Raw genomic sequence first — 13,084 nt, forward strand, 5'->3', positions numbered from 1 at the left:
AGTTATTTTATGGTCATGATTCACCAGGCTCCTGGATGGCTTGATTCTTGCCTTAAAATAATTGATATTTAAATGTTATTGTAAATATCTATGAGAAAAATGTATGGGATCTGGAACAATGAAACCAGAAAATTGCCTATGTGTCTATGTGGGATGTGTCTAGGCCATGACTATGGGATGAATATGGGATGGCTATGGGATGACTATGGGATGATAGGATGACTATGGGATGTCTATAGGATTACTAGGATGACTATGGGATGATAGGATGACTATGGGATGTCTATAGGATTACTAGGATGACTATGCGGATGACTATCATCCCAGTCTTCTTCTGAAGTGACTGGGTTGATCAGACTTTTACGGACAACTGACTGCCGCAGTCATCGTATGAGGTTGACATTGTCTCCGGCAGTTCTTTGGCCAGCAGTCTGACACTGTAAAGAGGGAATCAGTAAATGGCTTCCATTGGCAAGCTTATATATCTCGTCTGTCTCTGTCTTTCTGGCTCAGTGTGGGCCCGCGGCAGCTTCTGAAATATACTTAATTTGTTTGTGGAGGTACCGGTAAAGCAGTCCTGCCATACCAGATCTGTTTACTTCAGCGCAGGCAGGTACTGTAGCATTTCATTTGTACAACAAGGATTTATAGAATTGGATTGAGACAGTCATGATGTGGAAACATGCTGGAGGAAAGAAAATGCATCACCATAACATGTTAAGCCGTATACTTTACAATTATTAAAGAGGTGGTGCCATAGTTTTGTACTTTTTCTGTTTTGTATGTGTCTATGGAGTTAACATTACTCTAATAGACCCCCAGGTGGTTATAATATGCCTTCCCTGTGTATTTTTGTTTTTTTCCTTAAAGCTGTAAGCCTCTGAGTTGAAAGGCCCAACTGAAATACACTGATATAATTACATCAATCATAATATCATCCCCTCCCCTTTTTACCACACAACATTGTGGGTGTGGCTAACTTCAGCTGGGTCACATAAAAACATAATTTGAACACTTTCTGTGCACTTTTTCTGAAAAAATAAAATAGAAAAAAATATACGCCTGATGATTGTTGTAGGGGGGAATACAATCACGGCACAATGTCTATATACTGTCATGTACTAGGATAGAAAACAAAAACGAGCACTCTCAGTTTGTATAATACGTAGTTTACCGGGTGCACAGCTAACGAAGATTCACAGTAAAGAAAGAAATAGCCAGCACTATAAAGTCCTTCTGGTACTTTTAATTAATTAAGCGTGCGGACAGAGAAAGCCAACACGTGTTTCGGCGTCAAGCCTTCCTCAGCGTGTATCACGTTACATGCTGAGGAAGGCTTGCTTGAGGCCGACACAAAATAAGGGAGTTATTTTACTTATTTGTATTTAACTTAGAAATTGTATGAGCCAACTGAAATTTGTATGAAATAAGGCAATAATCAAAATATGAACTGGTATGAGTTGTGAATAAGTCAGTAGTCAGTCATGTCTCCAGTGTATGGATATGTGGAAAGAATGTGCTGTGAGAGTGTTGTATAAAAAGGTGCAATCAGACAGGATGCAACTTGACCGGCGCTGAGTCGGCTCAAGTGAACTTCGCAACGCTCGGCCCGGCGACTCGCTCACTTTAGCTCGCTTGGCAGGGTCTCATGTGGCTAAAGTTCACTTGAGACGGACCACGGTGCACAGTCTAAAACTATACTTTGTCTGCAAAAAAAATGTGTCTATGGTTCTAAGAAAAAATTGTGGCACAGGCGGCCTTCGATCCCAGGAGGTCCCTGACGCCTATAGCCGGATATTTCTGGCAGACGCCCTTGACGGGTGATTTCTCCATTCTGGACGCAGAACCTGCTTCAGGGGAGGAAACAGAATGAGAGATTGCAAAGAGAGGTCCGTACATAATGGCTACTTCCCCAAAACCCCTCACCCAGCTGAACTCAGTTGGTCTGACGGCCTGCTCCACTCCGCACTAATCACCAAGGCAGCCGGCTAGCCAACAGCAAGGCAGATGAGGGCAGGGCAAAAACAGACCATCTTTGTAATGCGCAGTACCTGTGTGCCCGTCATGCCCATAGTGAATCCTTGTACCCAGGGCCCAGAATGTGGTGCGAAACCCCTGATCACGTCACACCACATGCCACATACCACATGTGACTGATACAATATGTCCATATATGGGCATCTGACATCATAGATGTGTCATATAGACATTGAGGCTTAATGTTGATCTCGATATACAGTATGGGCATGAAAGGAATTTTAGTAGTGTGGTTTCCCTAACAAGGCATCATCTGGGAATGCCCATACCGGTATATGGACATATTGTGTCAGTCTCATGTGGTCTAAGAAGTCAGACATCTATGATGTCAGATGCACATATACGTATGGACATATTGAGTCAGCCTCGTGGTCTATGACGTCAGACATCTATGATGTCAGACGTCAATATGCAAGTGTCCTGGCCATATATGGAGCATGAGCTGTGACAGACAGACGGACATGAGCTGCAAGTTTTCAGACTAAATAGCGACGTATTGGTCGCAAATAGCGACCTATGGTCACAATAAACGCAATTCTCGGAGATTGCCAGTGTGGTTGCCGTTTTCCATTTTCCCATTCAAGTCAATGGGGAAAATGTATTCACTAATAAATTATCTCAGCAACAACGTACGTATCTCAGCAAAATTCAAGCACATGATTCCTGATGAAGCCGTTCAATTTGACATAGGACTTGTGTGCCGCCAAAACTGTGTGACAAGTAGTCCGGCAAACCTTTGTGATTACTGATTACTCTATAAAGTTGGGCAAGTAGCCTATATCCTACTATAGTGCAACCACACTAATAACCTGCATGACTTGCTACCGTTACATTATGGTGTATATTATTGGCATAATTCCCCTTCAAGAGTTGTGGCAGACAGCAGCTGTGAGATAGGGAAGCACAGTGAGTGCTGTGTAGGCCAACTGATCTATAATTCACTAGGCACACTCTCATGTTTGCACTTTACAGCTGTGAAGCATTCATCTAAAGTGCAAGTGTGTGTGTGTGTGTGTGTGTGTGTGTGTGTGTGTGTGTGTGTGTGTGTGTGTGTGTGTGTGTGTGTGTGTGTGTGTGTGTGTGTGTCAGGTAAAGAAATAATGAGCTTATCTCACCCTAAGACCCAGGGGGAAATGAACCGGCGTGTGTTACCGATACGGCGGCGCATCAAGTCATCCACGTGGACCACTCTCAATACATCATCATCATCATCATCATCATCATCATCATCATCATCATCTACATCATCATCTACATCATCCTCTCCGTGGACATTGTTCACAAATATGGAAAATGTAAATTGCAGATGTCAATGACATCTGCAATTTACATTTGTGAATGTCAGCTCCCCCAGGAATCTGTGTTTAAAAAAAAAGAAATAATAACAGAAATAATACAAATAAAAATATATATTCACATTTTAACAGTTCTCAGACTGCATCTGCAATGATATCACAACTGTAAACACGATCATTCACTATAAGTCTGCAAATCATCGAAAACACAGCTGATTTTATTAACTCATAAAAAAGCTTTCACACGATTTAGAATTCATTTCCAGACCCCCTTCCTCCCTGCTACCGTATCTCTCAATGAGATATACACATGCACACATGCACATGCACATGCACATGCGCACGTGCATGCGCACGTGCACACACACACACACACACACACACACACACACACACACACACACACACACACACACACACACACACACACACACACACACACACGATTGAATTGTGAGCATTCTATGGCATGGCCGTCTGCCCCAGTCTATAAACCAGACTAGACAGAGTAAACAGAGTGTTTTCGAGGTACTGCTGTTAAAGACATGTTCCCTATTGGCCATATTCACACCGGGGCCATCTTGGATTGTGTCGCCACATGGGGTGGAAACACATCTGAGCCTGTCTTAAACCATTATAAACAACTGAGCTTTGGTCCCAAAATATGAGTTCTGTTCCACCAATTACTTTTGACCAAATTGACAAATGGGCAGATGACAACGTCAACCATTTGCTGACCCAAATGCATTTGGGTCCCCATCCGGAAACGATGGGGTACATTTGTTGTAATCAAATTATTGTCTAATGCGACAAAAAAACAAAAAATATTATTGAACTCAAGTCTCCATGCCTTGAGTAATCAATAGAGAAAAAGGTCATTTTAACTACTCCTTGAAGAGGCTTGGAGATTCTATAGCAATAGGCTATATGCACAGCAGCCATTTTGGAGAGAAGTTGGATGGTCTTCTCACTTCCTTCGGAGGTGTTACCAATAATACTAATGAAGGTTCTGTTCCATTCTGCTCAAACAGAGTCAGGGTGCTGATATTGTGCACGTTGGCTCACTGGAAACACTCTACTACACCAGGGTGTCTTAAAGTGTGGTCCAGGAATCCTTGTGCTTCCTTGGGGGGTTTCAAATGATCCAAAATGGCTGCTGTGCATAGAGCCTATTGTTCACTTCACTTTTCACTGTTTGTTTTGGTAGACAGATATGGTTTTTGGCTTTTGGGGGCATCCAAAACAAACAGTGAAAACACCAAAGTGAAGAGAGAGGGCAATGTGTTTCTGCAGGTAAACAGTCCCACCGGACACGCCGTGAGCACTGGGGGGCGTGTTCTCTCTCCACGTCAATAGTGCCCATACCCTGTGGCGAAAAGGCTCGTTCTGTGTGGAGTTTGTATGTTCTCCCCGTGTCCCCTAGGGCACTGGTTCTCAACCTTTTCAGGCCGTGACCCCCAAAAGAAGCATATTTGAACTGGGGACCCCCCCACCCTGACGAGCACTATAAGAGTTGAGGCATTACATTTTGTATAACACGGTTCTATTGTGAAAATAGCAGATCTACATGCTCACAATGCCTCGCGTTGTGAGGCGTTGTGAGCATGTAGATTGGCTATTTTCACAATTTCTGCCTCTAATATTTGACAATTTGGCGCAGGTTGAGAACCACTGCCCTAAGTCAGCCTGACCAGGAAGCATGAGCTCAGTTCGGGGCTCTCCCCAGGTTGGCAGGGAGAGTAGCGCCCAGGATTACAGCTTAGGCAATTGGCACTGGGTGAAAAATGGGTTACAACAGAAATCGAGGGAAAACTGCTGTTAGATGGCACAAGATTAAAGCACATATTCCCCACGTTTGTGATGAATGACAGGTTCTTCATATACAGAATAGATCTGGGGTTTAAATTTCAATAAAGCTGCTTTATTTTACAGGGTTTAGGGAAGGCGGTTCAGTTCAGACCCTTAGGACACAGGGAATTAACACAATGTTAAGACGTGCTTTGTCCAGAACTGCTTAGAGGACTGTGAGTATGCGGACTCAGACAGCATGCTGATTGATGCTAGAATTGTGGAAGTCCAAGAAAAACAAGTTCAGGAAAAGACTGCTGGATATGAGCACCGGACACAGACTAAAGATAGAAATTCCCCGGCAATCTGAAATGTCACCAAAACAAATCAAAACTTTCAGGAGGATATTCAACAGTTGCAATAGCCTGCCAGTGGACAGTAACAGTGTTGAATTTTGACTGCAAAGTCTGGTAGTTTTATTCTGTTTTTTGAAGTCTTTTGTTAGTCTTGTTTAAGTCAACTAAATATCATAAGATTTTAGTAGACTGGTTGATTTAGTCGATTAAAAGTTATTTTAGGGTAGGGTTATTGTGGCTACCCTCACAAAAAACATGCAGTAATCCTGGTCTCTATAATGCCTCCACCTGTTCATCCAGGGAACCTGATGGAGGGGCAAGGAACTGGTAACGTGTTCCTTCCACGCGCTATGTCCTACTGGGGAAACTCCCCCCTGTCAGGTGATAAGAACCGGCCTGCCCACTCCTCATGCGTTCAAGGCTCTCCCCAGGGTGGGCGGACCTCCATTCAGGAGAGTAGCGCCCATGATTACAGTTTAGGCCACTGGCACTGGGTGAAAAATGGGTTACAAAATTGTGGGATTACATTTTAATATAAATAATAACAATAATCTGAGGCAAAGTACCCCTCCGCAATTCCAACCCTGTATGTCACAATGGAACATAGAACATCTTCACTAATATACTGAGCCACCATGGTGGGTGCTTGTGAAGTTCTAAATTCTAACCAGGGGCTTCAGGGTTAAACTGAGCTGTTGTTGACTTATTCTCCAAGTGGGACAACAATGCAGTTTGGTCCCAGATGGAAGTTAATTATTTTCAATCAGTAGAATCCATTACCCCATGAGGACCACTGCAATGCAGATACGTTGTTTTGCAGTGGATTTATTCTACTTATGCATCGAAAAAGCCAATGTTGTTTTGTTCGCTGACTTTGACGTTTTTATGAAGAGAAAAGACTGGAGTCTAAAAGCCATGCTAGAGCTCACAGCGCATTGCAAGATTCGTAAAACGACACATTGTGAGATTAGACCGTCTGTTTCCTATTTATGATAAAGGGTTAGGGTTTAAGCAGTAAAGTAACTAACTACATTTACTCAAGTAGGCCTACTGTAGCCTACTTAAGTAACATTTTTAGATATTTGTACTTGACTGGAGCATTTACGATTTTCAGTACTATTACTTCTACTCCACTACATCTCAGAGGCATTGTAGCCTACTTTTTGCTCCACTACAATTATTTGAAAACTTTGGTTACTAGTTACTTTGTAGATTTTGATTATTATTACAAAACATACATTAACCACATTTAGCGCTATACATTTCGACCATGTCAAGTAGCAGATATAAGATTTTTATTGACATTATATATATTTGAAAACTTGAAATGGGACATTCTTCGTGATGAGTAGCCTACTTTCCACTTTTAGTACTTTAAGTACACTTTGATACCAATACTTCTGTACTTTTACTCAAGTAAATGTTGAATTCTGGACCTTTAGGGTGCCCTCACACCAAAATACCTATGAGAGTGGAATCCGCGTTCCGCCAATGCATTTCAATGAGAGTGAAGCCGTGAAGCGGTTTCATGCCAGCAGAGGATTTCTGCAAAAAACGCTCCATTCTCATAAATGCATTGGTGGAACGCGGATTCCACTCTCATAGGTATTTTGGTGTGAGGGCACCCTTACTTTGCATTTCTACATTGCAGTATTATTACTTTTACTTAAAGGAGTAGTTCACCACTTTTCAACCTGTCTTCATATAATAGGTCCTCACTAATGTTCATGATAAAATATCACAATTTTTTTCTACTCAGTCCAAGTCTCCTAGGAGAGCTGTGGGAAGTTCAAAATCCATCGTCTTGTGACATCATCATTTTCCCCCCCAAAAAAATTAATCAATATTTTTGAAAATAATATTTAGATTTTTTTTATCGCGAGAACAATGGCTTCCACTTTAAAATTGCAACTTTTCAGGAATAGAAAGCCTGCAGTTTCTATAAGCTGGATTGGCAATCGATGATGTCACAAGACGATGGGTTTCTGACCTGCCCACAGCCCTCCTCTGAAAAAAGAAAAAAAAGAAAAAGAAAAGCTATTTTTGAGTGAGGACCAATTATATGAACATAGGTTGAAAAGTGGTGGAGTGCCCCTTTAAGTAAAACAACGTGAGTACTTTTTCCACCACTGGTAGTAGAAGGCAAACACAAGGTATATGACTAAACGATGAAGAGAATGCGCATGTGATTATTGAGTTGATATGATATGTCTGTCATATCAAGACATCACTGTGCACATACATAGCACTTTTTCCGGGAACGCCCTGGACAGTGGTGTAAAGTAACTAAGTACATTTAAATTGTACTTAAGTACAATTTTGAGGTATTTGTATACTTTACTTGAGTATTTCCAATTTTCAATATTTTACTTCTACTCCATTACATCTCAGATCTAAACATTGTACTTTTACTCCACTACATTTATTTGAAAACTTTACTTTGCAGTTAGGCTACTGTGCCGATGTAAATTATAATATTATAAAACATTCATAAACCACTTTAGCCCTATGTTATGCCTTAGCTTGAAAATAGCCGATCTACATGCTCACAACGTGTCGCAATGCGACACGTTGTGAGCTTGTAGATCTGCCATTTTCAAACATTTTGAACTTTTACTTTTGGTACTTTAAGTATAGTTTGATGCCTTTTTGATAGTTTGATCAATGTACTATTACTCAAGTACATTTTGATTTCCGTACTTTTATTCCTATATTGCAGTATTGGCATTTTTATTTAAGTAAAACGTTTTAGTATTTTTTCCACCACCGTATGTCTGTCAACTCAAGAGATATCACTGTGCTCATACATGGCACTTATTCCAGGAACCCCCTGGAAGCTCTCTTCCTCAAGGGCCACCACTGACATGGATATTCCCGTCTGGATGATGATGACAGCTCTGCTCATGTACAGTAAAGTACAGTGATGTCACCTTGTGAGCTACAGGAAATACTACTGGATGGGTGGATGGAGGGAGGGAGGGAGGGAGGGATGGATGGATGGAAGGATGGATGGATCATGGATGGAGCCAATCTTAGACAATCATGATGGAATATGGAAAATCGGACAGATCCATGTATATCACATGACTAATAGACATACTGTCTCCTACAGACAAAATCCGTTGGAGAACTGTCAAAGAACTGTGTTTTGCAAAAATCTGCCTCATGGTGGCGCTAGAACAGGCCCATGTGGAAAAAATGAATTGGCATCCAGGGAGTGTGTGTGTGTGCACTGTTTGGCAGCGACCGAGCCAACGGCGCCGGAGATTAGCTGGTATAACAGACAGATGGATGGACACCCACGGACAGACGGATCATGGGGGGGCAAAAGTCTCGGCCGTGCCTTTCGGCCTGGCGGAGACAACCACAGATATAAAGAGCTAGATGCCTCGTTCGCCTCTGCAGTTAATTGGAGCGATGTGCAAAAGTTCTAGTCAGGACTTCCTGAAAAAACTAAGGGAACGCTGTCAGTCAAAGTGACTACTGGCCAATCACAGCGTGTCTTTTCCGTGACTTACCCAAGGACCACAATTCAATTCAACAGAGCCAGTTCCGATGTTGCGCTGCTCAGCTGTTCTTATAGGCTGCATACGTAAAGCAATGAACACGGAAGCGACGAAGATTCCCTTAGTTGCTCAATGCATACGCCCCCTAGCCGAAGGAGGCGTCTACCTTTCTATGTCTGTGGAGACAACCGTGCCTTTCGGCCTGGCGGAGACAATAACATGAAGTTGCATGTCAAATCCATCAGAGGTGCTGTTTTTTAGGCTCATCATCTAAACAGAGAGAGGCTGCCTGCCCTGCAATAATAATAGTTTAGTTCAGACTAGAGATGCTCAGCCTCTGATATCAAATGCGTCTGACTGTGCTCTGCGTGCTGCTGCTGATGATGATGATGATGGGGGGAGGAGGGAGGGAGGCGCAACGCAGGCGCACAGGCCCAGCAACATGGTTGAAAACGGGCCAGTAGCAGCAGCAGCAGCAGCAGCAGGCAGCAGCAGTTAGTAACCCCATAACAGCAGCTATGGTCAACATCAGCGCGCCACACATCCAGCTCAATGTGTCCACCGCCCCGGTCCGGAGCACAGACCCATGTCCAGCCAGCCCTCCTGCCGAGGACCAGGAGTTCTGAGCCGGGGACGGGGAGCAGGGGAGAGCCGCTGCTGTGAGGACTGCTGGTGCTGCTGGAGGAGTCGTTTTCGTTCTTATTCTTATTCGTGTTCTTCTCCTGATCTCCCGGGAATAAAACGTTATTCACAACGTTCACCGGCGGCGGGGGGTCGCGATCGGACCGTGTTTTCGCGTAAATTTCCCTTTCCTTTTCTTTATTTTGTCCTAAGAAGAAGCAAGAAAATATCCATCATCCATGTAGAGGCTGGCTGGCTACCTCCTCCTCCTCCTCCTCCTCCTCCTCCTCCTCCTTTCCTCCCGTCCTAGGATCTACTGCCTTTGTGTTTGTTTTACTGTTAAAACAAACTAAAACATAAAAACAACAACCCAGATATAGACAATCAATCATTATGGTGTTGTTATTACGCACCAGGAGATGTGTTATTAACAACACGGTGTGCGTGGGGACTGTGCTGTGCTGCTGCTTGCAGATCCTGTGGATGTTATGCGCCGCCGTGCACGGAGAGGAGCAGCCGTTCACTGTGGAGGTAACGAAAATATTCTCATATTCAGAAACACTGTACACATTATAGGCCCTGGTCTGGTCTGGTCTGGTCTGGATCTGAGCACATCTATAACTATAGATGAAACCAAATCTTTGTATCCTCCCGGAGTTATAGATGTGTAACCATTTGTGACCATTTGTAACCATCCTTCCCGGATGGTTACAAATGGTTGAATGAACGCTTGGGTTTTGAATTTGAATGTGTAACTCTCAGGGATAGGAGGCAATGGGGCCTACAGTGGTGGGGAAAGTATTGTTTTAAGTAAAAATATCAATACCGCAATATAGAAATACTCTGTTACAAGTAAAAGCCCAGAATTCAAAATGTAGACGACTTGAGTAAAAGTACAAAGGTATTGGTATCAAAATGTATCTAAAGTAGCCTACCAAAAGTAAAAGTATGGCTAGTCATTGTGCAGAATGCCATTTCACAAGTTCAACAATCTTTTGAAAATAGCAGATCTACAAGCTCACAATGCCTCCCCAGGCATTGTGAGCTTGTAGATCTGCTATTTTCTAATGGCCGAAATGTATATGGCTGAAGTTGTTACTGTATGTTTTGTAATAATAATCTAAATCTAAAAAGTAACTAACGAAAGTTTTCAAATAATTGTAGTGGAGTAAAAAGTATAATATTTGGATGGATCCGAGATGTAGTGGAGTAGAAGTAAATGTATTGGAAATTGGAAATACTCAAGTAAAGTACAAATACCTCAAAATTGTACTCAAGTAAATGTACTTTACACCACTGGTGGGCTGTTTCCGTCTGGGGATACACATTTTTCATTTTCTTATAATGTAATGAGGATGCTGTTTATTTTTATTGAGCGGTGGTCACAACGCTCCTATACGTGGCCGTGTGTGTGGGTATGTCTGTCTCCGTGTCTGTCTGTCTGTCTGTCTGTCTGTCTGTCTGTAGCCTGCAGTAACCTTTTCTGACCACACATGTTAAGGGAGGGGCGCTGTTGTTCAGGCCAGGCCAGACCAGGCACACACACACACACACACACACACACACACACACACACACACACACACACACACACGCACCACACACACACACACACACACACACACACACACACACACACACACACACAGGGGGTAAGGGGGGGGGGGGGGGGGGGAACCACCGCTCAGTTCACACGGGTGTGATTTTTTTTTCCCCTGCATCACTGCCACTGTTGTCTCTAGATGTAGGCTAATAACCCAACTTACCACACTGTTTGGAATTTAGTTCATTATGAGGAATAAGGCTTATTATTTGTGAGGGGGGGGGGAGAAACATAAGTGGCAAGACTTTGGCACATAAAGGAATGCGGTCAATAAAGTCCATGGGCTACTCTTTGGCCATGCAAGCAAGCACAAGCAGAAGCATGATGTGATTGTGATCATTTTAATGATCTGTTATGGGCAGAACTTCAGTGTTTTTTTGTTTTTTTGGGGGTTGAACGTGGCAGTGACAACGTTGTGGGCTGAAAATATAACCTTTCTTCTTCTAAATGAAGAGAAACAGGGCTTTGCTCTCTCTCCCATTTTCAGGACAAATCATATGCAATTAAACGTAACCAACAGTTATGTCATCATAATAGGACAGTAAACAGTAGTCTATCATGACATGGATTATTCTCCTCTCACAGACAAGTGTGACACAAGGAGCGCTGTGACTTACTGTAGCCTAGGGGTCTTCAATAGGGGGTCCGGGACCCGGGAACAACGCCTCGCAGCACGAGGCGTTGTTTTAGATCTTCTATTTTTGGCAAAGAGCTTTGGTGTATTGGGGAAAAAGAGCAGACTAAGTACATAGTGAAAGGTCAAGTTCAAGTGGTTAAATATCTGAAAACACAAATTTACATGAATCCTTAATACACTGATGATCGTGCTGTCAAACAATGAAACTATATGGAATCTATGAACATGTTGTGGGGGTCCCTGCTTCATCTCTCGCTCAACTAAGGGGCCCTTGGCCTTGGCGTTGAAGACCCCTGCTGTAGCCTATAGCTGCACTTTAAAACTGAAGGGACACCTCTGATGTCAAATTGATGCTTTTCTTTTAGGATTTTATGACTGATTATATCTCATCGTGATCATTCTGAATGTGTGCAAACACATTCTATTGTTGTTGGGGTTTTTTTGTTTTGTTTTTAAAGCTGTTGGGCAATATATCAACATTATTTTGATATTGTCCAGGTATCGTCTGGGATTTTGGATTGTTATATGGGGGGATATGGCATTTATTGAGTGATTGAACACTTTATTAGCAGTTCGCATAGGAAAAGCAGGACAGTACAGTTCAGATACAAGGTCTACTTATAGGATTTAAAGATTTTAAACCCAAGAAAGCACTATAGCTTGTTTACATCGGGGTCCTTTGTAATCATTTCACTGAGAGGGATATGGCATAATGTCAGTGTTGTCTTTTCATGGCTTTTTATTACAGTCAAATTATGTAATTTTCTGAACTTACCTGATGGCTTAGACCCACTTTGTTATTATAGAGGCATTACTGAAGATGACCAAAAAGCTCACTCACTGTGTAAATATTTTTGTTAAAGCCCCTGTAGTAGTCAGCCTCACAACATCGTCACTATAAACACACTCTCACTACCGCTTGACGTCTTGCGGTGAGAATGCGTTTTCGCTATTGGAGGTGTTTTGTCCAAAATATTGTGATTTTTCATTTTGAACATAGCTTATTCCTATACTGGCAAGTACTGCCTTTCATAATGTGCTTCTACTATTGATTGGCATTGTGGATGCTTTGTGCAGTGGTCCTTAAAGTGGGGTCCGGGGACCCCCAGGGGTCCTTCAGGGGGTTTCCAGGGGGTCCCCAACAAAATGTGTTAACATAGCATTGACATCAAATGAAAAAAGACACTCTACTAACTCACAACGCATTGTCGTAGCTCTGCATGTTAACAATTGATTGATAG

At 42.6% G+C, this 13,084-nt stretch overlaps 2 protein-coding genes across 2 annotated transcripts in view; both read left to right on the forward strand.

Annotated features, from left to right (window-relative positions):
* LOC308306748 (vitelline membrane outer layer protein 1 homolog) overlaps positions 1–9,608 on the forward strand; it is a gene marked incomplete at both ends in the record, with an annotated part of 25,590 nt that extends 15,982 nt beyond the window's left edge. Inside the window, one exon of the mRNA XM_080751793.1 lies at positions 9,447–9,608. Coding sequence (XP_080607919.1) covers positions 9,447–9,608 — 162 coding nt within the window. The remainder of the gene's footprint in view (positions 1–9,446) is intronic.
* A 450-nt stretch (positions 9,609–10,058) lies between these two features.
* The window catches only part of LOC308307092 (matrix metalloproteinase-16-like), a gene marked incomplete at its 3' end in the record, with an annotated part of 97,509 nt that continues 94,483 nt past the window's right edge, over positions 10,059–13,084 (forward strand). The window contains exon 1 of the mRNA XM_080752221.1: positions 10,059–10,134. Coding sequence (XP_080608347.1) covers positions 10,087–10,134 — 48 coding nt within the window. The 5' untranslated portion in view covers positions 10,059–10,086. The remainder of the gene's footprint in view (positions 10,135–13,084) is intronic.

This window comes from Nannobrachium achirus, assembly GCF_963921795.1.
Source record: "Nannobrachium achirus genome assembly, chromosome: 21".
NCBI classification, from domain to species: Eukaryota; Metazoa; Chordata; class Actinopteri; order Myctophiformes; family Myctophidae; genus Nannobrachium; species Nannobrachium achirus.